At 56.3% G+C, this 23,393-nt stretch overlaps 1 protein-coding gene across 1 annotated transcript in view; it reads right to left on the bottom strand.

The window, feature by feature from the left end:
- Nucleotides 1-23,393, bottom strand: part of RAP1GAP2 (RAP1 GTPase activating protein 2) — a 145,388-nt gene that overhangs the window by 101,024 nt on the left and 20,971 nt on the right. Inside the window, exon 2 of the mRNA XM_062175762.1 lies at nucleotides 5,681-5,765. Coding sequence (XP_062031746.1) covers nucleotides 5,681-5,765 — 85 coding nt within the window. The remainder of the gene's footprint in view (nucleotides 1-5,680; nucleotides 5,766-23,393) is intronic.

The following is a 23,393-nucleotide window of genomic DNA, read 5'->3' as shown; positions in this document are numbered from 1 at the left end:
CTGCCCCACTGCCAAGGAAACCAGCAGAGGCCTCCCCACTGCCTGGGTGCTCGGAGGATACAGAACCCCCAGGCCAGAATCAGAGGAGAGGGCCCAGCCCCCACCCCAGGGCGTGTAACAACCTGGGGACACAGGAGGTGACAACAAAAACAGAGGCCCAATCCCACCCTAGAAGGATCTGGCAGGTGGGAGCCCAGGTCTGCTGGGATGGAAGCTTGGGGCTGGCTCAGAGGAGCTAGAGACCATCAGCAGAGCCAGCTCCTCCCAGCTGGACACCTTGCACAGTCAGCCCCAGGAAACAGCTCCTGGGGACCCAGGAAACAGGAGCTCAGCACAGCAGAAGAGCAGAACGGCCAGCGAGAGGGACAGGTGCAGTCAGGAAGGGACGCGCCCTCGGCGGGGGGCACGCTGCTGGAAGGTAAGGATTGTGGTTGCTAATCCCTTACAGGCAGTCATCTTTGCACAAAGGGGAAAAACATCCCAGCCACAGAGAGACTGCCCTCTGCAGTCACAGGCTAACCCCAGTGATAGTCACAGAGAGACAGCCCTCAGTGCAGGTGCACCGCACAAGGCTGAGTCCTCAGGACAAGGAGCCTTGTAGCTGCCTCGGTCCCCAGGCTGGTGCCGGCCTTGGAGTCTGGACAGGAAAGCCAGAGGTTGGGAAATCCCTAAAGCTGAGCTCACAGAGGAGGAGGCCAGGAGAGGACGGCTGACTGCAGGTGGCTAAGGTGTCCCTGAGGTTGCTGCTGCGCTCTGGGCCTGCCCGGCCACCCCTGGCACCTGTGGATGCTCACAAATCATTTGTTGAATGAATATGTTATGGACCCCTGCTGTGGTCCATATCCTGACTCCCCTCTCCTGTGTCTCTGGTATCCTTGGGACTCTCTCCTTTCTTTAAAGAATTTTTTATCTGTTTATTGATTTGAAAGGCAGAGTGACAGAGAGAGAGAAGGAGAGGGAGAGGGAGAGAGAGAGATCGTCCATTTGTTGGTTCATACCCCAAATGCACACAACATCCAGGGCTGGGCCTGGTTGAAGCCGGGAGCCTGGATCTCCATAAGGTCTCCCACGTGAGTGTCAGGGCCCCTTGAACTTGGGCCATCAGCTGCTGCCTTCCCAGGTGCATCAGCAGGGAGCTGGATAAAAAGCGGAGCAGCTGGGATTTGAACGCGGGACACCGGTGCTGCAAGCCGCGCATTCACCTGCATGCGCCCTGCGACTCTGCTTTCATCATATCACACAGGGCTCTGCACCTCACAGGCACCATCCCTACCCTCTGGCTCTTCTGCCCTCTCCACTCGCTCCTCAACTCACTGCTGTCTGTCTGCTGTCCACTGCCATCCCTCCCATGGTCTCAGTTACAGTCAGCAATGGCCAGGCCACTCTGCCTGGAAGTTACTGTGACCCCATGGTGTCCTTGGCCTCCCTGCGGCAGCTGGTGCAGCTGTGCACCCCTGCACCGTGAAAACTCCTCCCTCCATGTCTAGACACAGCTGGTACCTGGGGGACCCCGAGGAACAGCCCAGGAACCTCTCTTCTTCTCACTGCACCGTCTCCCTGGAGAGCTCACCCAACCCAGAGCTTCAATTCCCCTCTCTGAGAATGACGCCCAGATCCTCACCTCCAGCCCAGCTGCCCACTGACACACTCCTTCCGGTCTCAGGCTCATCCAACTCAGCACTTGGACCCTGACCATCACCCTCCCTCCAGGGCCTCCCCCATCTTAGCCACCCCAAGTGGTCAGTTGTTCCAAACCCGGGAGCCATTCTTGCCTCCTCCCTCTAACCAAGTCCTCAAATCTCATCAATCTACTGCCTGAGAAACCGGAGATCCAACACTTCCAGACAACCCCACTGGGCCCACTCTCCCCACCCGGACACCCACACAGCCTCCACATCATCTCCTACTCTCCACGCTGCTCCTCCCACGCACTCTCACCACACAGCAGCCAAGGCAGTTTTTCAAAAGTCCCATCCCCTTAATCCTTGGCTAAAGTCTTCAATGAGGGGCAAGCCTTTGGCCTAGCAGTAAAGATGCCCATGTCCCATATATATCACAGTGCCCACCTCCTGCCTCAAGCTCTCGACTCTAGCTTCCTGCTAAAGCAGACTCTGGGAGGTACCGGCGACGGCTCAAGTGATTGGGTTCCTGCCATCCACATAGGAGACATCGGTTGAGTTCCTGGCTCCCAGCTTCAGCCTCTGGCCATTACACACATTTGGGGAGTGAACCAATAGATGTGTGAGTTCTCTCTCTCTCTCTCTCTCTCTCTGCCTCTCAAATAAAAAGTTAGAAATTAAATCTCCAGTGACTGCAGTGTCCTTACTTAGGAAAAACTCCAAAATCCTCAGGGACACTCCCAGCTGTCTGCTACAGCCGGTCCCCGCCCACATGCCCAGTCTTTTCACTCCTAACACAGCTGGTCTGGTCTGCTTCCTGTGCCCTCCCCTCCCCACTCGCCAGCCAAAGCCTCTCACTCCTGCCGCAGGCTGTTCACTCACGGCCACAGCAAGTGCGTTCCCAGCTGCCATGAGCAGGCTCTGATTCAGTGGGGTGGGCAGGGCCTGAGAATCTGCATTCTGAAGGCGCTCCCCCAACCATGCAGGTGCTGCTGGTCCCTTGGCTTCACTTTGAATAGCAAGGATCTGGAACATTCTCCACACAGACTCCACCTCTGCCCAACTGAGTCCTACTTCACTCCCACAGCTCAGTGTAAATATCATTTTGTCAAAGAAGCCTTAACTGACCTTCCCCAAGAGTAGGTTAGAGACACCCCTCCCCTGAAAACTCCTAGCTTTGTATTTTCTCTGAGCTCCCCTGTGCTGCTCCTTGGAACACTGACCATACCAAACTGTGGTCAGTGGTTTCTTTCTTTTTTTTTTTTTAAATGGGAAAGGCAAAGAGAGAGAGAAAGAACAAGAGGCAGAGAAAGTTCCCATGTGATGGTTCACTTTCCAATTCACTTCCCAAATGACTGCAACAGCCAGAACTAGACCAGGGGCCAAAGCCGGGGGCTAGGAACGCAACCCAGATCTCCCACATGGGTCACAGGAAACCAGCCCTGGAGCCATCACTGCTGCCTCCCAGGGTCTGCATTAACAGGAGGCTGGAGTCAGGAGTTGGAGGAAGGTATCAAATACAGGTACTCCAACATGGGGTGCAAGCATCTTAACCCTAAGCCAAATGCCTGACCCCCTCCCTGCCTCATTCATGATAATAAAAAGAGAGAGATATCAATCCTCCATCCACTGGTTCACCCCCCTCCCCCAAATGACCACAATAGCCAGGGCTGGGCCAGGCCAAAGCCAGGAGCCAGAAGCTTCATCCAGGTCTCCAACATGGGTGCAGGGGCCAAGCACTTGGGCCATCCTCTGCTGCCTTTCCAGGCGTATCAGCAAGGAGCTGGATCAGAAGTAGAGCAGCCAGGACCCAAGCTGGCACCCACTTGGGATGCCAGCGCTGCAGGCGGAGGCTTAATCCTCTATGCCCCTCATGATGTCATCTTTGAACTTTTGGCTCCCTAGCCAGGCTACAAGTTCAAGAGCTCAGGATTTGTAAATCTTGTCTACAACTGAGCCCTCTGCACCCGGCACTGGGCCTACACATCATCAGTACTTGCAGGGCTGGTCTTGCCAGTCTTGCATCCACTTCTTCTCATTAACCAGCCACCCCTCTCCCACCATCAGTTCTTACTGATTTATGTTTAGCTGGGAGGTCCTGAGACCCAGGTCTGACCAATCATGTGCCTTCCATCTCTCTGATTGGTTCAGGGATAGCCATGTGACATAAGCCAGGCCAATGAGCTTCCTCTCCGGATGTCTGTTAGAACTATTAGGTGGAAAAACAACATATGTCTTTCTACTGTAGTTACTCAGCAGGTAGGAGCTGCTGTCACCACTCTGCCCCCATGGGCCTAGAACTTAAAAAATGAGATCAACAGAGAAGAGAGAGGGAAATAGACAGATTTCACAGATGCAGACATGCCTGGTGTCTGTATTTGCCATTACAAAGTAAAACATTCCCTTTCATGTCTAAGTGAAAGTGGGTTACATTTCTGTCACTTGCAACCAAGAGTCCTAATACAACGCTCAAATAGACACTGTGCATTGGCTTAGTTCAATGAGCAAGCAAGTAAGTAAAGCTTGCCAGGAGAACTCAGTGTCTCCTTGGGGGAGGCTTTCAGGCACCCTGCAAACCCCACCACTCTTGAGCATAGAGATGAGCACCCCAGGGACTGAAACGCAACGGCGACCTGGTCCCCAGCATTCCTTGCAACAACAACCCCATGCCCCCAGCACCCGGCTCAGACACCACCAGCCCTGGGACCAGGCTGGTGAAGTGGACATAGCTTTCAGTGCCCCTTGGGTTCCCCACCAGGAGGAGAGCAGAGAGGTCCCAGCCAGCCCTGCGCCCTGTCCTGCCCCCCACTCACGCCTGGGATCCTAACCCTACCAGGGCAGGCTCTGGCTGCCGTTCCTCGGATGCCCCTTCGGTGGCTACCACGTGGCTCTGCGTGTGGCAGGCATCCAGTATGGGGTGATAACCAAAAAATGGACAATGTAGGGGATCGTTTAGGGTTTTTTTGTTTGTTTTTTTGAGAAATGAAGAGTTCCCATCCAATGGGTCACCCCCTACCCAAAAAAAATGCTAAAAAAATGCTTGCAACAGCCACTGCTGCTTGGTGAGGAACAGAGCCAGGAACCAATGCAATCCAGGTCTCCCACAGGAGACCAGGGACCCAGTTAGTTGAGCCAGCATCACCTGCTGCCCCCCAGGTTCTGCTTTGGCAGGAAGCTGCAGTTAGGAGCCAGGGCCAGGTAGGGAAACCAGGTGATGTGGAACGCAGGCCCTCACCCAGCATCTTAACTGCTAGGCCAAAACCCACTCCAGATGGGTGGTTTTTGCCTGCTTCCTTCGTGGGTGTCACCTTGCAACAGATTAGGTCAGGGGAAAAGGGGGTGTGATATGGAACAGCAAGGAAGAGATGCTTAATTATGTCCCCATGAGTCACCTCAGAGCAGAGCCCCAGGAAGGAGGCAGACGCTGGCCTAGATGTCCCCTCAGATGACTCAGGAGCCAGGTGACTTCTGAGCAGGTTCACACCTGACCGAGTGTGAGGGGGGAAGGGGGCACTGCAAGGCTGCTGGGGAGGAGGCGGAGGCACTGAGAGGCAGAGGAGGAGAGGCACTGGCCCCTGTGCACCTCTCCCCTGCGGCTGGAGTCCTGGGAAGCGGTCCCCTCAGAACCTCCAGGGCAAGTCCCTCCCAAGGACTGGGGTTTCAGGACCCTCCGCAGAGGGCCAGCCAGAGGCAGCAAGGCCACGCAAGTCCCAGGAGGGTGGAGGGTGGTAAGGCTCCACCCGGCTGCCTCCTGTCCCCTCACTTCCTCCTGCTCGGGCCCCTCGCTCCCAGGCCCCAGGCTCCATGAGGCCTCTGCCAACCCCCCTGCAGCCCCAGTCTGCTTCCTCGCCACCCCTAGACACAGGTATCCTCAGTGTCTCAGTCACACCCTGTCCCACACTGACCGGCTTCAATCACACCGCCTCCAAAGGCCTCGGGACCCTGTATGGGCTCCACGGGGATGGAAGCAGCTGGGCCCGCAGCCAAAGCAACAGCGAGGCCCAGATTTCTTCCCCTCGGGCCTCCCCTCCCTGCGCCCGGACGCCCCTCCAGCCTCTTACCTTCATGGTGGGAGGTGCTGTGAGAGGCGGCGACAGCGGCCGGTCTGGGAGGGTCACATCTGAGCTGTTGGCCAGCTCCTGTTTCCTGTGAAGAGAGCAGGACACAGGGGAGGTGAGCAGGGGTCTGCCTGCACTTCCCCTCCCTGCTCGAGGGCTGACTGGGCTCGGCGTTGCTACTAATTGATGACGTGGAAAACTATAGAGCTGCGTGCATCTTTCTCACTTGATATATGACTGACACCCAAAGCACAGCTGCTCCACGCGCGGTCCCTGGGCCACCAGCCTCACCCCCGCACTTCTGAGAAACGCAACTGCTCAGGTGCACATCAGGCCCGCACGGGATGGCACCCAAGGACCTGAACGGCATCAGACTCTGCAGGAGACCCGGCCCATGCTGAGGTCTGAAGGGGCTGGGGAGGGCTCAGGAGGGGCAAGGGGTGCAGCCTGTGGGACTCAGGCCCCTCTGTCCCCTCTGCACACAGAGGGCCCGGCCAGAGGGCTGACCTTGGGAGGTCAGGGCTGTAGGCCGCAGGTAACACTTAGTTCAGTCCACCGCACAGGCTGGAGAGGCGGCCACACAGAAGGGTGTCTCCTTGGCAACAGGGCTGCGCTCTTGCACTCCCCACTTCCCATCTGGTCCCTGCTGGTGGCCAGGGGACGCTTGTCTGCAGGCCGTTCACCAGGCAGACGGTTTCGGGCGGGAGACACATTCGGAGTGACACGGTTACACAGCAGGGCCAGCCAGAAAGAACCTGGGAAATCCCTGGCCAAGGAGCTCTAGGGTCCTGGCTGGCCCTGGCTACTACCATGGCAGGGAAAAGAAAGGCAAAGGCAGCAGGATTAGGACCAGCAGGGGCCCCCACTTGAAAAGTGTTTCCTCCTCCCACGGTGCACCCTGAAGCAGCCAAGAGACTCAGCCCAACACCAGGATCCCACTGAGACCACCCAAGGACCCCACTGCCCTCGAGAAAGAAGCATGCTGTGCCCTGCCAGTGAGGGCAACAGCTTCACCCCCAAAAGTTGTCCACAACAGAAGCCCACACTCCCTCCAGCTTCGCAGAGGGAAGCACACCCTGGGGCCCAGACGCCATCTCTTGCTGGTCCCCTAAGGGTACAGGACCTGCTCCATGCTCCATCTAAGGATGGCTCCTGAGAGCCAGCCCCTGCTGCCAGCCACCCCCTCCCAAGGCAGCCAAACGAGCAGGCTGGTGAGCATCAGCCAGGGCCCTGGGTCCACACAGCCTGGTAGCCCTGACACTGGCAAGGTTCCCTCTCTGTTCCCCCACCTGCCGCCTTCTTCCTGGACCTATGATGGCTGCAAGCGGTGTCCCTTCCCTCCCGATCCAGACTAAAACCGGCACAAGAACAGGCAGGACCAAGACTTGGCACACAGGCAGGTGCCAGATACACCAGCTCCATTCACGTTATGGCCACAGCCACCTGCCTCCCCTGCCAGTTATGGCCTGGGATGGTCCCTGTAGGCTGGGGCTGAGTCAGATCCTGCACAGGCTCCCTCTCCTGCCATTTGGCTCTCCCACCCCCAGCATCCACAGCTCTTTCTCCATGGGCCTGGCCCCCAAGAGCCAGGAGGAGGACAAGAAAAGGAAGAATGCTAATCAAGAACAGGCAGCACCACCCTGGGGTCCCCTCAGGGAGGGAGAAGGCTGCTTCCCTGGAGAGCTGGGAGCAGGGAGGGAAGGCAAGCCCCGGCCCCAGTCTGTAGGCTGTGCAGAGTGTGGGCTGTGGCTATGCCCCCCGACTGCCCAATAGCAGCTCTGGCTCCCAGGGAACACAAAACACAAACCCTAGAGGGCAACGTGACAAGTATTTAACTCAGCTATGTCGACTAGTTCTCCCCCTAGGACTCAAGAGGGCCGAGCCGTGGGACCAGAGCAGATGTTATCATTGTAAAAGGACCTTGAGTCCTGGGCAAAGGGCCCCGGACTCCAGCCCTCCCTGGGCTGAGCACCCTCCCCTGTACATACCAGCTATGACCCTGAGACCGGTCCCCAGGAAGTGGGGAGCGCTTAGGGCAGCTTCCGGTCGGAGGCGTTCCCTCCCAGGTGACTCCAGAGGGGATATAGGGAGTGCAGAAGGTGTGGCTGCTGGCCTCCAAAGGGAACTCAGGTAGACAGGCGCCCTTGATCACAAACTGGAACCCACCCTGCCTTGGCACACAGACGCCCTGCACTACAGCCCTCCCTCCGGTGCAAGCACTAACTGCTTGAGGGTTGAACTGTGTCCTCCAAAGTCTATGCTGACATCCCAGCCCGTGGTCCTGTGCATGTGAATTTATCTGCAAATAGGGCTTTGCAGATTAATAAGGGTCAAGATGAGGTCACAGGGCGGGCCGTTAGTTCAACAGGTCCAGTGTCCCTATCAGAAAGGAAGGAGGCCACGCGCGGAAACACACGGGGAACGCCACCTGACAATGCAGGCACAGGGAGAACGCTACGAGACGACGCAGGCACAGAGAAGGCCAGTGCTGACGCAGGCGCAGAAAACACCACGTGGCGCCGCAGGCCCGCGGAGACTGGCACGTGAAGATGCAGGTGTGAGACCACCACGTGACGGCGCAGGCGCACAAAGAACTCCACATGACCACGCAGGTGCAGACAATGCCTGGTGATGACACGCAGCGAGAACGCCACATGCTGACGCATGCGCACAGGGAACGCCACATGCCGACGCATGCGCACAGGGAATGCCACGTGCCAACGCATGCGCACGGAGAACGATATATAAGGATGTAGGTGCACAATACACGCCATATGAGGGCGCCAACAGAAGACCACCAGCGAGGCAGCTGCCCCTAAAGATGATGAGGCGGGCCGGCGCCACCCTAGGCTAGAGGCAGGAAGAATTCTTCCACAGAGTAGAATATGGCCCAAGTGCTGGGCCCCTGCTCCCACATGGGAGACCCAGGAGAAGCTCCTGACTCCTGGCTTCAGCCTGGCCCAGCCCCGGATGTTGGTGCCATTTAGGGAGAAAACCAGTTGATGGAAGACCTGTTTCTCTCTCCCTCTGTCTATAACTCTATCTCAAATAAAAATCTTTATAAAAGGGGGTGGGGGCGCCAGCGCCAGGGCTGTGATGTAGTGGGTAAAGCCGCCGCCTATAGTGCTGGCATCACATGTGGGCACAAGTTTGAGTCCCGGCTGCTCCACTTCCAATCCCGCTCTCTGCTATGGCCTGGGACAGCAGTAGAAGATGGCTCAAGTCCTTGGGCCCATACACCCGCGTGGGAGACCCAGAAGAAGCTCCTGGCTCCTGGCTCCGGATCCGCATGGCTCCGGCCGTTGCAGCCATTTGGGGAGTGAAACAGTGGATGCAAGACCTCCCCCCTGCCCACACGCGCGTGCGCCTCTGCCTCTCTAACTCTGCCTTTCAAAAAATAAAATGTCAAATATTTTTTAAAAATGAAAACGTCACAAAAAGAAATTTAGAAATGACCAGTCTGCTTTAAAGGGGGGGAGGGGGGCGGAGGGTGAATCCCCACTTCAGCTCTCCGGCCCTGCTCGCGTCAGCTGTGCTCTGCCTCAACCCGCCCAGCCCTCCCCACTGCGAGATTTCCAAGTGAGCCACCCTCCCAAGGACAGGCAGGCCGGCCCAGCCACCAGCTGGTGAAAGATAAGATAGAGAAAGAGCACAGCCCTCTCTCACTCCTGCTCAGGCAAACATTGCATACCTGAGTAGGTAAAAGCAAGGAGATTACATCAAGGGCAACCTTGAGTCCACTCTCATTTATCACAAGCAGGAGGTTGAGCCAGTGCAGAAGTGACAGTGTTCTTGTGACCCACAGGGAGCTCACCCACGTCCTGACCCTGAGACGGAACACTGCCCATGACCAGCCCAGCAGTCACACGTGGTTCAGGGACAGAGGGTCCCAGGCCCACACAACAACCCACAGGGACCTGTAAGAGGAGAGGCTGGTGATGGGGGAAGCTTGGGACTGATAGAAAAGGAGGCTGGAGAGGAAACCGAGGTGGGGTGCAGGAGGAGTCTACACGGCTGAGAGTGGGGTGAGATGGGCAGTCAGGAGAGCTGCCTCCATCCAGGGAAGTCCCAAGGGGCTGCGTGCTCAGCATCTCTGCTGCCCCGGGGCCCCGTGACACTGAGGTTCAACAACGTGGGTTCATTGTACTCTAGAAACATGGAGATTCTGGGGCAGATGGGAGGGCTCAGGAAGGCCTGGAAGGGTCCTAGCCGGCTTCAGCCAAATGGAATCTCAGGAAGAAATGGTCAAGGAACCTGTAGCGGAAACATTCACCCGTATGGGGCTGGACAGGGCCCTGGGGCAGACCCCTGTGATCACACCTGCACCCTCACATGGCTCTGCCCCAGGTCGCTCCAGCCTAGGGAGGGTGCCCTGCACAAAGAATCAAAAGATTCCTGGGCTCCAGTTTGGCTGCACTTGCTGCTTTTCTGTGTCACCTGGGGTAGGTCACCTCACCTCTGTGTCACCATTCCTTCAGCTGCAAATGTAGGGGTAAGAATGTTCTGAGGAGGCCGGCGCCATGGCTCACTAGGCTAATCCTCAGCCTGAGGTGCCAGCACCCCGGGTTCTAGTCCCTGTCAGGGTACCAGTTCTGTCCCGGTTGCTCTTCTTCCAGCCCAGCTCTCTGCTGTGGCCTAGGAGGGCAGTGGAGGATGGCCCAGGTCCTTGGGCCCTGCACCCACATGGGAGACCAGGAAGAAGCACCTGGCTCCTGGCTTCGGATCAGCACAACGTGCCGGCCATGGCTGCCATTTGGGGGGTGAACCAACAGAAGGGAGACCTTTCTCTCTGCCTCTCTCTCTCACTGTCTAACTCTGCCTGTCCAAAAAAAAAAAAAAATGTTCTGAGGACTTAATGAAACAAAACATGAAGTCCTATACAGATGGAGGCCATTCTTCCTGCTGTGCTGATGAGTATAATTCATAAAGTGGTATCTGTTCAAAGAAGCAAGGGTCCAAGGCTGTTTGTGTCTTGGAAAACATTTCCAGCATCTCAAATAAGCACCAGTTCTAGCCCTGGGGATCCACTCTCAGGATCTTAACCACTGGTTAATAATCAACAGCAAGAAAAATACTCACGTCACAACAGATGGCCCAGGGGCCAGGGGTGATGCCGCCTCCGGCAGAGTTCTCCCAAATCTGCCCTCCCATCATACCAGCTCTCCAACTCAGCTCCACTCTCTCCTGCTTTCCAAAGAGCTGAGCTGGAGGAATTCAGACAGCTGGGTGCTTTGAAGAGTGTCCAACCCAAAACCAAACCAAAAGGAAAGAGAAACATGACTCACAGTAGTCAAAAGATGGCAACAACCCAAGTGACCACCAGCCAGTGAATGGATGAACAAAATGCAGTCGGTCCGTGCCATGGAACCTTATACAGTCATGAAAAGGAAGGAAGTGTGGATAGCCCTGACAACACTGGCTGCACCCTGAAAACATGACACCGAGTGGAAGGCACGCGTCACAAAAGGCCACATGTTACACGATTCTGTTCCTCTGAACTGCCCCGGACAGGCAAATCCAGAGGCAGAAAGCAGATCAGTGGTTGCCAGGGGCTATGAGGAGCAGCGCTAAGAGACACAGTTTCCCTCTGAGGTCTCAATGGTGTCCTTGAGCTGGACTTGGGGTTTGGATTCACACCTTGTGGATGGAGTAAAACCTACTGAGTAGCACACCTGCATGACTTCTGTGGTGCATGAATTATGTCTCAATTTCCAAAAAAGGAACAAGAGGGCTGGATGGGCTCCATTTCTGTCATTCCCGCTGCTTCCTGTCCTTGCTGGCAACAGCGGGGGACGCTACAGTGCAGCCCCGGGGTCCTCCTCCTCCTCCCACCTGCTGAAGTCACCCTTTCACCCCTCTCCCAGCACTCAAGCACTCGTGACATCCCTCATTCCCTGGGAGAGATTTCAAGAGTTCTAACTGTCCACGTCCTACACGACCAACAAGGCCGTAAACAGTGGGCTTTCATAAAATAAAAAGCTTCAAGAGACACCATCACAGACAGACACAACGAGGGGAAAGATGAAGTGAAGATCGACCGGACAGCAAGCTCTAGCCCTCACGAGCCGGACCCTCAAAATCTTAGCATCTCCCCGCTGCAGACAGGACAGGCCAGGACTCAACATGGTGCTCAACTCCCCAGTGCCACCAGCATCTCAGACAGCTCTAGCTCCCACGGTGGCAGAGAAGTGCGTGGTCACAGGGAAAGCTGGGCCAGGGCAGGGGCAGCAGGGACCGGCCTGGGTGGAGGCTCGGGGTCCATGGCCTCTGCAGACCAAGGCCCAGCCGCACGATCCAGGGGCCCTCACTCCTCAGCCAGCAGAAACAATATTCAAGAGGGTCCATGCACATGGTGCATCTCATCCCCAATGTCTGGATAACTCATCAGTTTCCCCAAAGAGCTGGGACATTTCCGTATTTCCAATACCTCAGTGTGAATTCTAGCAGAGGGAACCTAACCAACTACTATCACCTTTGGTACTAAGTGAAATGTCTGTCAATGAAGTTAACGAAAAGCCAAAAAAATTTTTTTAATGTTTCATCAAGCTGGCAGGACAGGCAGGAGCAGAGGGCCAAGCCCTGGCCCTGAGGGAGGCAGGCAGGCAGTGTGGGCAGCGGCTGAAGAGCACTGCCTTTAGGGTCCAGCAGGTCTGGATTTGAACTCCAGCTATGAGGTCAGGCTACTTCACCTCTCTGCACCTCAGCGTTCTCATCTGTGAAATGGTGCAGAAACCCTGCCTCCCTCACTGGGTGTTTTGAATATAGCTGTGCTGGGTACCTAGCAAAACACAACACAAATGGCCAGTGTGTGCAGGGTGGTTACTGCTGCTGCCAAGGCTTCTGTGGGGTCCACTGGAAGACGTGGGCATGGCAGAGGAGGGGCCAAGGCGGAAAGCCAGTCCAAGGGCACAGGTGGACAGGGGCTGGGGTGCTGGGAGCTCCGTGTCCTTGGACTCTAAGCCTGGAGGCCAGGACACGAGCACCTGTGACCGTATGGGGGCTACCAGGTCCCGGGTATGTGTCCATGCCTTAACTCCATGCCACAAAGGGACAGACATGGAAGTGAAGGCATCGCCTGTGCCGGGGCCAAGAAGAAAGGGGACAAAGGGCACAAGCTCAGCAGAACTGCAGGGGGCCAGGGCACAGGACCCGGGAGTGAGGGGGTCCCAGTGCCCCCGAGGAAGCCCCTGGGCAGCAGTAGGTATCGCTCCCACCCCACCCCAGCGCACATCCGAAGAGGATCCCAGCCATCAGAGCACAGCTCCCGACCCTTGGAGACTCAAAACTGCACAGCAAACAGGCAACACCAGCGCTCCTGGGAGAAATCGTGACACCCCCTCCCCCAGCCAACACAGACAAGGACACTGCGGCCTGAGCATCCGGAGAGCCACCCAAATCCCACAGCCAGCTCCAGTCTCCTCTCCAAAGAAGGGGCACTGTCCCCAAATGCCCTCAAGCTAGGTGTGCTGGAAGTGGGTGGCCATGGCTCCGGGAGGAACTGTCAGAAAACACACCTGGTTTAGGGGCATGAGTACCAGGCCCTATGTGAGGGGGAGGAAGCAGAGGGGCCCAAGGGCCTGTTAGGGCCCCTTAAATTAAGAAGACTGATGGCAGAGGCCTGGGCTGGCCGCGTGAGAGGCTCGGGGACACACAGGAGGTGTGCTAGGCATACCAGGTATACCACATGTGGACACTTCACAGGCCATGCCCTCCACAGCCTGGAGCAGCTGCACATGGGGACCAAGGAGAGGCCTGGGTGCAACTCTGTGGCTGCAGCTTCGAGGACCCTCTGGCGTCTCTGTGGCTGTGTAGGGCGAGGACGGCACTGTCCTTCCCGGGAGGGCCCCGAACCCCTAAGTGGAGCCAGGGCTAGGAGGAAGGGTGGGAGCCAAGAAGAGCAGGATGGGACAGGGCCCTCAACCAGCCCTGGAGGGGGACAGCTGGGCCCCCTCCCGCACTGCATCTCAGCCTACCCACACAGGGCAAGACATCACCCCTGGGAAGATAAATCTTCGCTGGACAAACAGAGCTGGCTGAGGCTCTACAGTTGACCCCTGAGCAAGTGGAGAGCCCAGGGGTTCCGTGTGAGTCTGAAAGTGCAAGACTCGGCCCTCACCCTGAGATCTCTGCCTCCGACCCCTTTGCTCTGCCCACGCAGCGAGCAGCCAGCTCCGCCCGGCCCCGGTGCCCCCGCACGATGGGAGGCGACAGCAGGACAGCCTTTAAGCCTGAGTTCTTGGAAACCAAGGGCGGCTGTGTCTTAGCATGGATGGTGCCTTTGGATCCAGGCAGCCGCAAGGGGAAATGCAAACCCATCCTGAAGGCAAGGCACAGCCCCATGAAAGACCCATTTGCCGTGTGTCTACCATGGGCCCTGGGCTAACAGAATAAAGCCCAGCAGGATCCAAGGAACGGAAGGTGAGCCGCGAAGGTGTCCCAGGGGAGGTGGCAGCTGCTCCCCGCCCACAGGGAAAACTACAGCACGGGCCTGGGAGAGAGGCAGGACAGGGAAAGGTGCCTCGCAGCAGCACAGAGGCGAGCAAACAGGCCTAGGCAGGGGTCCTGGGGGCCACTACTGCAGACAGGACGTCCCTGGCAGGCAGCAGGCTCAGAAAGGAAAGGCAGACGCCGGCACGCAGCCCTCCAGGGCGTCTCGGTCCCCAGTGCCGTGCAGAGTGAGCCACAGTCATGCTCACCACAACGCTTGGGAGGAACTCTTCTTAATCCCCATTTTCCAGATAGGGGAAACTGAGGCTCAGAGAGCTTAAGTGAGTTGGCCCAGGTCATGTGGCTGGGAAGTAGCAGAGCAAAGCTGGACCCAGGCGGTCCAGTCTTAACCACTGCACTAGCTGGCCTCTGCGGGAGCAAAGGAGCCAATTCCAGGGGAGCTTTCCTGTGGCTTTGCCTGCCAGGTGGGCTGCCCGCATCCCTGCTGGGATGGCCCTCATGGTGGTAGTCACCCCCTCTCAAGTGTCCTCCTATTTGTGGCAGGCCACTCTGACTGTCCGTTGAGGGGAGTGACATATCGGTGGCTGCCGGAACAAGTGCACTGAAGGTTTAAAAAGCGAGCCAGGTAAGGAAAACGCTAAGTAACTAACACGGGGGCTGAAACCGTGTGGGGGTCTGAGGGTGGGAATGATGAGGAACAGGCACTCAGCCGTGGGAACTCCAGGCAGGGCCCTGGAGGACCCCAGCGGCTGCCGAGAGGAGAGGGAGCACCGCAGAGGGAGGAAGGGAACAGGAGGGGACCCCCCCCCCCAAGCTCATGGCCATGGCCGTGAAACAAAAAGGCAGATTCCTAAGACACTTTATGGAGGCAAAAATGAGAGGGTCTGACAACAAAGGAGGAAGAGAGCTAAACTTGCTGCAATGCCCGGGCTCCAAAACACCAGCTGATTGATGCTTCGGCATGGTGCAGACTGCAGAGGTGAACCGGGGTGGCAAGAGGCACAGGAGTATGTGCTGGACGGGGCGGGACGGGAAAGGACCAAGACCTGGGCAGAGTATCTGATGAAGGAGAACAGGGGTGGGGGCGAGGCCACCACGGGGAGAAGAGGTCTCCCGGGCCCAGAAAACAACACGGAACAGACCCCCCAGGAGGCAGGCGAGGACAGGGGGCTGTGGGAAGGGTGAGTACCAAGGACCAGGAGGTGGGCAAGTCGCCCAGCAGGCCATGTAGAGTTTCTCATAGCGTGCATTTTCCACAAACTTTTGGAATACCCCTCCTATGCATGAACTTCAATTGTTTTTCTTGCATCAAAATAAACTCATTTTTAAATTCCACTCTCCACGGACTTTTCTGAAGGCCCTGCAAGGCTCCGTTTTCCCCAGCCACACACCGCAGCATCTGCAAACTGCTGAGCGAGCAGCTTCCCTCACGCGCTCAGGCACGACCCGGCCTCGGCTGACAGAGTTACATCACGATCGGAGCAAAGGCAGCCAGCTCCCAAGGTCACGGACAGCTTCGGGGCCAAACCTGCCAAACCTGGGAGTCGCAAAGATGCAGGACACCAGCATTTGCCCCATTTCCTACCCCAGAGAGCAAGGACGTGGCGGCTCGTCGTGTGACCCGTTCAGCTTGGATGTGTGACATTTATCACAGTAAAGCTTTGTTTTCCGAGAGGGCTAAGTGTGTTCTCTCGCCTGCTTTAGGAGGCAGAGACGCTCGTAAGCCTCTCAAGACTTCCACGACAAACAAGCCAGACCAGCCACATGCATTTATTTCACCTCTTCCAAATCCCCTTAAAATAAAAGGTGGACACACAGTGGGAACTACCAGGACAAGTGGAATGAGAGAGAGGGAAACTCCGTCCACAGGAAGTCCCGGGTGCTTGGAAGACGCACAGGGCAGGGAGCATGGTAACCAGGTGGAGTGATGGAAGCCACAGCCTCTGGGTCCACCCAGGAGGAGGTGACTACTTCACCCTATAGAGCCCCAAGAAACTTCAGATAGAACCTGAGGTTTCGGACCAGAAACCGGAGAGGGTGGGAGAGTTGATACTTGAGACGCTGAGCCCTTGGACCACGCCATTGCTTCTCCACCAGCCCCCGTCGCATGAGAAACTGGACAATCCTGAGAACAGATAACATCTGGGTTACTCCACTACAAAGGGCACCTTACTACGAAACACTGCCTGCAGGGAAGCCCCAAGGCCCAAGGCAGCCAGCAGAGAGCTCACAGAGAGAGGACATTCCTAAGGATGACCAGACACTGGAGGAGGCCTCCGAGGCAAGACAGAGACCCCAAAATAAACCAACATAAACAGACACTGCAAGGACCTGGAGGAAACTTTGAAAATCACTGTCAATTAATATCCACAGGGAGTTTTGTGGATCCATGCCACAAAGAGAGAATGCTGTAAAAATGGAATGGTCAGGGTTCAAGGAAGAAATAGAAGTTAGAAATACGATTGGAAGACTAAGATGCAGAAGGTTCCCAAAGAATAGAAACATGGGAAGTGGAAGAGGAAAGCAGTAAAACACCAGAGAATCCCATATCTGGCCAACACAGCTTCCAGAAAGAAAGTTACAGAGAAGGAAATTGGGGTGGTCCTACCAGGCCCAAAGCTGACCTCCCAGTGAGCCCTTCTGCGGTCCCTTTCCCTTGACCCACAGGAGAGAGAAACAACATTTCTTAACGTCCAAGGCTGACTCACAGGAACCCTTATAGCTTCCACCTCCAACTCTAGGATTATTCGCTCTAGGGCAAGCAAGGCAGCATGCAAAACATCCAAGATCACCATGCTGTGGCTGGCCACAAGCAGAAGCTGCCTGGAGAGAGGCGCCCGGGCAGCCCCCAGACGTCCCACACACCCCAGTCCATGCGCATAAAGAAACCACCTGGGACATTTCAGCCCCAGCAGATGCCACAAGGGGACAAACCTGGGAAACAAGCCAGAGCTGCCGCCCCAGACACACGGCCCCCGTTGAACATCCCAGCCATCTCCAGCCAACTGGGCTGGCCAGGATGAGGTCCCAGACATGGTGAAAGCAGAGACAAGCCACCTTGTGCTGGATTCCTAACCCAGGGAGCCCCGGAACATGATAAAACGGTGCTTGTTTCACACCACAGGAGCAAATTACCACAGAAATAGCACCAGAGCAGTTCCCAGAACCAAAGGTTGGGGGTCACCAGGTCCACCGACCACCCAGCCCGATGAATGACACCAGCTCCAGCCCTGAACACCTAGGTGAGTGACAAATCCTGAATGACTCCGGAGGGAAAACAGAAATACACGCCACATGCAAAGGAGTGTGACTGCCCGCTATGGAACCCAACAGAAACTCCAGACTCCATTACATCACGAGGAAATCACCTTCCAGATCCCTTCAACCTCAAGTCTTACACCCAGGCAGACTATCAACAAGGCTTGAGAGTAGTGCAAAGAGACATTCAGAAATAAGCAAAATCTCAAAGAAATGTATTCCTTTGCACCCTTTCTTGAAAGGCTGCTGTTAAAAAAGCAACCATCCATTAGCTGATAGAAGGTTCTGGAAGTGAATGGTGGAAAGACTACAACTGATAAGATATCTAAAGAGGCAAAGTCTCTGGTGGAGCAGGGAGACAATTAAAAGGCAGTATGGCAGAATAAATAAAAACAGTGAAGAAGAAAAATAAAGATGAGTACACAGAAAACCATGTTATACTGGAAACCTGGGAACAAGAGTTAATCATTAACTCTAGGAAAAATGAAAAATTATACAAGAAAGGGAACATAATGATAGCAGGCTCCATGAGTCCACAATAAACAAGATTTACACAAGCACGGCAAGCAAACATTGGCTATTGAATTGAACCAAAACAATGGTGCCACTGGGAGCATACACTGCTTACTGAGGAGCCCACATCCCAGCTGGATTCCTGGTAAACCCAACGAGAGATGGAGCCCCACCAAGCAGTGCCCGGAACAGGGTGTGTTACATCATCCACGCTGAGAAACCACCGGACAGTCAAAGGCGCCGGGGAATCACCCTTTCACGGAGCAGACGGCCTCCCAGCTAAGCCATCACTCCACTCTGCTCCAACACTCCACTTCTTAATTTTGGCTTTTCATGTATTTATTCGAGAGGGAGAGATAAAGAGAGCGCTCCTATCCACTGATTCACTTCTCAAATGCCCACAGTAGCCAGTGGGGCACAGCCAGGAGCCAAGAACACGATCCAGATCTCCCATGAGAGCGTCCAGGACTGCCCACTTCAGTCATCACTGCTGCCTCCCCGAGGCTGCATTCGCAGGAAGCGAGAAGCAGGAGCCAGGGACCCAATCCCGGCCCTCGACGTGGGACACAGGCATCCCAGCCAGTGTTCGGCTGCCAGGCAAATGCCAAGCCCTACCTGTTTTTTAATATTTATTTGTTTTAAAGGCAGTTGGGGGGGAGGGGGAAGAGAGAGATCTTCATCACTGGTTCACTCCCCAAATGGCCACAATAGCTGGGGTATGGCCAGTCTGAAGCCAGGAGCCAGGAGCTTCTTCCAGGTCTGCTCATGGGTACAGGGGCCCAAGGACTTGGGCCATCTTCCGCTGCTTTTCCAGGCACATTATCAGGGAGCTTGATTGGAAGTGGAACAGCCGGAATTAGAACTGGTGACCATATGAGAAGCCAGCACTACAGGCAGCGGCTTAACCCATTATGCCACGGGCCAAACGGCTGCAATGGCCAGGGCTGAGCCTGGCCGAAGCCAGGAGCCTGGAACTCCATCCGGGTCTCCCACAAGGGTAGCAGGGAAGTCCATCCTCTGCTGCTTTCCCAGGCACACTAGCAGGGAGCTGGATTGGAAGTGGAGCAGCCGGGACTTGAACCAGTACTCGCTGGGTATCGCAGGTGCCGGCTTAACCCACTGTGCCACAACGCCACCTCAAGAGCCTATGAGTCTGATACCTAAGTTTTTGTTGTACGGATTAATATGCACTCACAGGGGAAACATATCAGAGAATCCGGAGGCAGCTGATAAAGTGGACCAGGTGTGGGGAGGGCCCTTCCACATGTGCCCGCTGCTCTTCTGCTGCAACGTATCAATCCTCAGCTCTGGGCCCTGGGGAGCAGCCCCTGCACCTGCCACGGGGAGTCAGGGCTGAGAAAAGGCTGGCGGCTGGCCTTCCCACTCAGTCATTTCCAGCTGCCCTGGCCACTAAAGTGACAAGATGATGCATCACCGTCAGTAACGCCAGGAGGGTCTGTCCACAGACACGGCCTTTGTCTCCCCAGGGGCCACGAAGCTGGCCTCGGCTGGCAGCTGGAAGCTGGAACCACTGAGAGAGAAGAGGGAGGGGGGAGGCCTCTGTCTTTCCCTCCCAGATCCACTCCCTGCCCTAATTTGCTAGACCAAACGGTGACAGGAAGAGGCCACTCCCAGGCCAGCCAGAAAACCACCCAACTAAAGAGGCACTGCTGAGCCTCTGCACTCAACACAAGAGCAGCAGCCGAGAGAGAGAGGACACAGGGCCTCCTTCCACGGGAGGAGCCGGCCCACAGCTTCAGGACTTGCGGGGGCACCTGCGCCTCACCTGTGCCGGCTTCCAAGGTGCTCCAAGCCCACTGGTCCAACCCCCTCCCCTGCTCGTCGCCCGGCTCCTGTGGACATTCGGTGACTGTTTGCAGAACGCACGGATGGCTTGGGGCCTCGGTTGAGTCAGAGCCCCGTGAGCAAGCGTGATGAGTGCCTTCCAGAAAAGCACTCCAAGAAAAGTGTCTAGGAGAGGTCTTGGCAAGTTCACAGAAAATGTGTCCCGTGCCAACGAGACGCATGGATCCACACTTTCTCATCTTTTAATCCTATTTCCATGAACTTCTGGCCGAACCCTCACATTTGCATGCCAGGCTGTAACAGCTCTCAGGACAAGGGCCCAGGACATCTCCACGGGGCCTCCAGGCCAGAGCAGCCTCCGATCCCCTCAGCCCTCGGTAAACGCCCGTCTACACAGACTCCACATCTGTACAAGCGCCCGTCTCCCACCCCAGTATCCACGGATAGCAAAATATTTGAAAGCACAGATCCCTTCTACGAAACGGCACGTACACACGCCCTGTGACATCCTCCTGTGTGTTCTGAGTCACCTCTGGACAACTCACACCGCCTAATACAACAGAAAAGCTATGTAGACAGCTGATACACTGCATTGGGGGGGGGGGGGGGGTAGATAATGAGAAGGCCAAAAAGAAAAGGAAAAAAATTGTCCACATGATCAGTGCAGACTCGATCGGGTTTTTTGTTGTTGTTTTTTTTTTGTTTTTTTTAGCATCTCCAGTCTGTGGCTGGTTGGATCCGTGGACGTGGAACCCACAGGTACTGAGGGCTGACTGCATGACATCTGAGCTCGTCTATGCCCACCTCTTCCGCCAGGCGTGGTTCTGGGACGGTGGCTGGGAGGAGGAGGAGAGGTGTGCTCGTCGTACATGCAGTTGCGTCAGCTGAGGCTTGGGAAAGGCTGAGGATTTGCTAAAGGGCACACAGCTCATCAGGGCAGGAACCACACCTTGCACACAACAACTCTGGGGGCAGGCGTTCAGTGCAACAGTTAAGTCACTGTGCAGGATGCCTGTATCCTATGTAAGAAGGGGGCCTGGGTTTGAGTCCCAGCTCCGCTTCCAATCCAGCTTCCTGCTAATGTGCACCTTGGGAGGTAGCAGGTGATGGCAAGTATTTGGGTCCCTGCTACCCACATGGGCTCCTGGCTCCCGGTTTCAGTCTGGCCCAGCCCTGACTGTTACAGGCCTTCTCTCTCTCTTGCTCACTATCACTCTCTGCCTTTCAGATAAATAAATAAGCAAATAAACCCCCTTTTTATACGCAAGAACTCTGATTCCAAGATCTGACTCCCCCCTCTGCATCCTAACAGATCCACAGCAAGGCAGGGAGTTTGTGGCACTCGTTTTCTCTGCTCCACCCGGGTCCTGTCATACAGGGATGATTCTCACTTGCAGTGCAAACTAGAATCTTCCAAGGGCCAGCCCCTGTGCCCCTTACACCCACCCATACACACAGACCCTGCTCCAACAGTGCTGAACAACACTTCCCTGACCTGACACGTCCACTCTCCCCGGACAGAGGAGAGTGGGCAGAGAGGCCAGGACTGACAAAAGCCCACTGTCCACACAGCCAGGGTGCTTCTTATCTCTATTGCCACTCAAAGGCTGGCTGGAGTCGCCCAGGCCCCTGCCCGGTCTCTGCGGGCCTCTCTCTGGACCAGAAGGAGAGCAGGGGCAGAGAGAAAGGGCCGCCCGCTTGCCTAAGTGGGTCAGAGCCTCCGAGCACTGGCTGGCGAGACCCCAGGCCACACAGTGGCCGCCCCAGGGTTCCACAGCAATGGCCCCACGGCCGGCAGGAACAGAGCCCACAGCTCAAAAGCTACCCCCGAAGGGAGACCACAGCTTCATCCTGCAGATGGAGAAGCTAAATACGACTTTTTAAAAAGGTGTTAGCTTTACAGATTAGCAGAGGAAAGGGAGCAGAGGATGAAAGAGGAGAGAGGAGAGGAAAGGCGGACTGGGTGGAGAGGGGCGGGAGGGGCGGAGGCTGTGAGCGCTCCTGATCAAGGTCAGATCCTCCCGTTAAAGGCTGCCCAGCTGGAGAAGGCCCAGCAGGCAGGGCGGCCTGCGGAGCGGCGGAACAGCAGTGGGAACCGTGCCAGAGGCTGGCCGGACTCCTTCCCAGTCCTTCCAGAACCCTCCTCGAGTACTAAGAACGGAGGAGACCCTGAGTGTGCCCTGGACCACTCCCCTTGCAGGCTGTGCTTAGCATCCCAGCCCAACCCGCTTTTATATCAGCCTCGGGAAGGGGGCCCTCAGAACTGCCCCTCCCTCCGCTCAGCTCGACCCCACCTCGCCAGGTCCCCAGCCCCCGCAACAGGGTCTCACAGACGGCTGAGGCCAAGGTGTCCTTGTTTTGCTCCCACCCTCAGCTCCTACCCCACCCCTCCCAGACCTCTTTGGGGTAGGGCCCTCAGAGCTCAGTCCCCATTTTTCTCGGGGGGAGGGGGGATGTCTGGCATTTACTCACTGAGCATTGGCTTCAAAAGCACCCACCATGTGGGTCCTTTGTAAGTCCTGCTGGAGCCCCCACTCCCCTCTGCCGAGGCCTCCAGGGCACCACAGAGTCCCCACCACCTCCCCGGTATATGCTGTCTCCCCACCCCAGTATCACTGTCACTCATCTCTCAGCTGGACAACAGCAACCCCAACCCAACCCAGCTCTGTCCACTGCTCTCTCTCAACCCACTCTCCAGCGAGCAGACACAGCGACCATTCCCACATGAAGAGCTGATCATCTGCTCATACATGGCCATATCTGGAGGAAGAAAAACACGAGTGTTGGCGAGGGTGTAGAGAAACGGGAGCCCCCATACACGCTGCCATGCTACTGCCTCTTTGGAAACCGGCTGACAGCACCTCAACAGAGTAAACATAGAGTCACCATATGACCCGGTAACTCCACTCTCAAAGAACGGAAAACAGGTGTTCCAACAAAAACGTGCACCCCAGTGTCCGTAGCAATGCTCCTCGCAATAGCCGAAAGGTGGGAACAGCCCAAATGGTCGTGAACGGGCAAAGGCATGAACAGAACACGGAGCAGCCACGCAGCGGGAGTGCCGACACCTGCCACAGCACAGAGCAACCGCGAGGACAAAGAAGCCAGGCATGCAGGCACCCAGCAGACAGCTCGTGGCTACGAAACGCCCGGAACGGGTTAAAAACCTAGACACAAAACATAGACAGGTGGCTGCTCATGGCCGGAGGTGTGGGGAGAGGTGGGGATGACCCCCAACACACACAGCCTCTGCTTGGATGAGGACAGTCTGGCGAGGAGGGTGGCAGTGGCTGTACAATGTGGCATTCGCACTTAACGCCACCACACTGGACACTTGAAAAGGGCGGGCGGGCCTGTGCCCAGCATCTGAGACATCTCACATCAGAGTATCTGGGCGTGACTCTGACCCCAGCTTCCTGCCAATGCAGACCCCGGGCGACAGCAGTGATTCTCAAGTGACTAGGTTCCTGATCCACACGGGAGACTTGGATCAAGTTGCCAGCTCCTGGCTCTGGCCCTGGGCCCAGCCCAGCCGTGGTCCAGCTCAGCCCTGGCCAAGCCGCAGCTGTTATGGGCATTTGGGCAGAGTGAGTCAATAGATGGGCGTCTTCTCTCATTATTTCTCTCAAATAAACAATTTTTTTTCACAAATTTTAAAATGGTTTAAAAACTAAGTTGTATATAATTTTAC

The sequence above is a fragment of the Lepus europaeus genome, chromosome 18, assembly GCF_033115175.1.
Source record: "Lepus europaeus isolate LE1 chromosome 18, mLepTim1.pri, whole genome shotgun sequence".
NCBI lineage: Eukaryota > Metazoa > Chordata > Mammalia > Lagomorpha > Leporidae > Lepus > Lepus europaeus.
The sequence above is the reverse complement of the archived record's forward strand: the minus strand, read 5'-3'. Positions and strand labels throughout refer to the sequence as shown.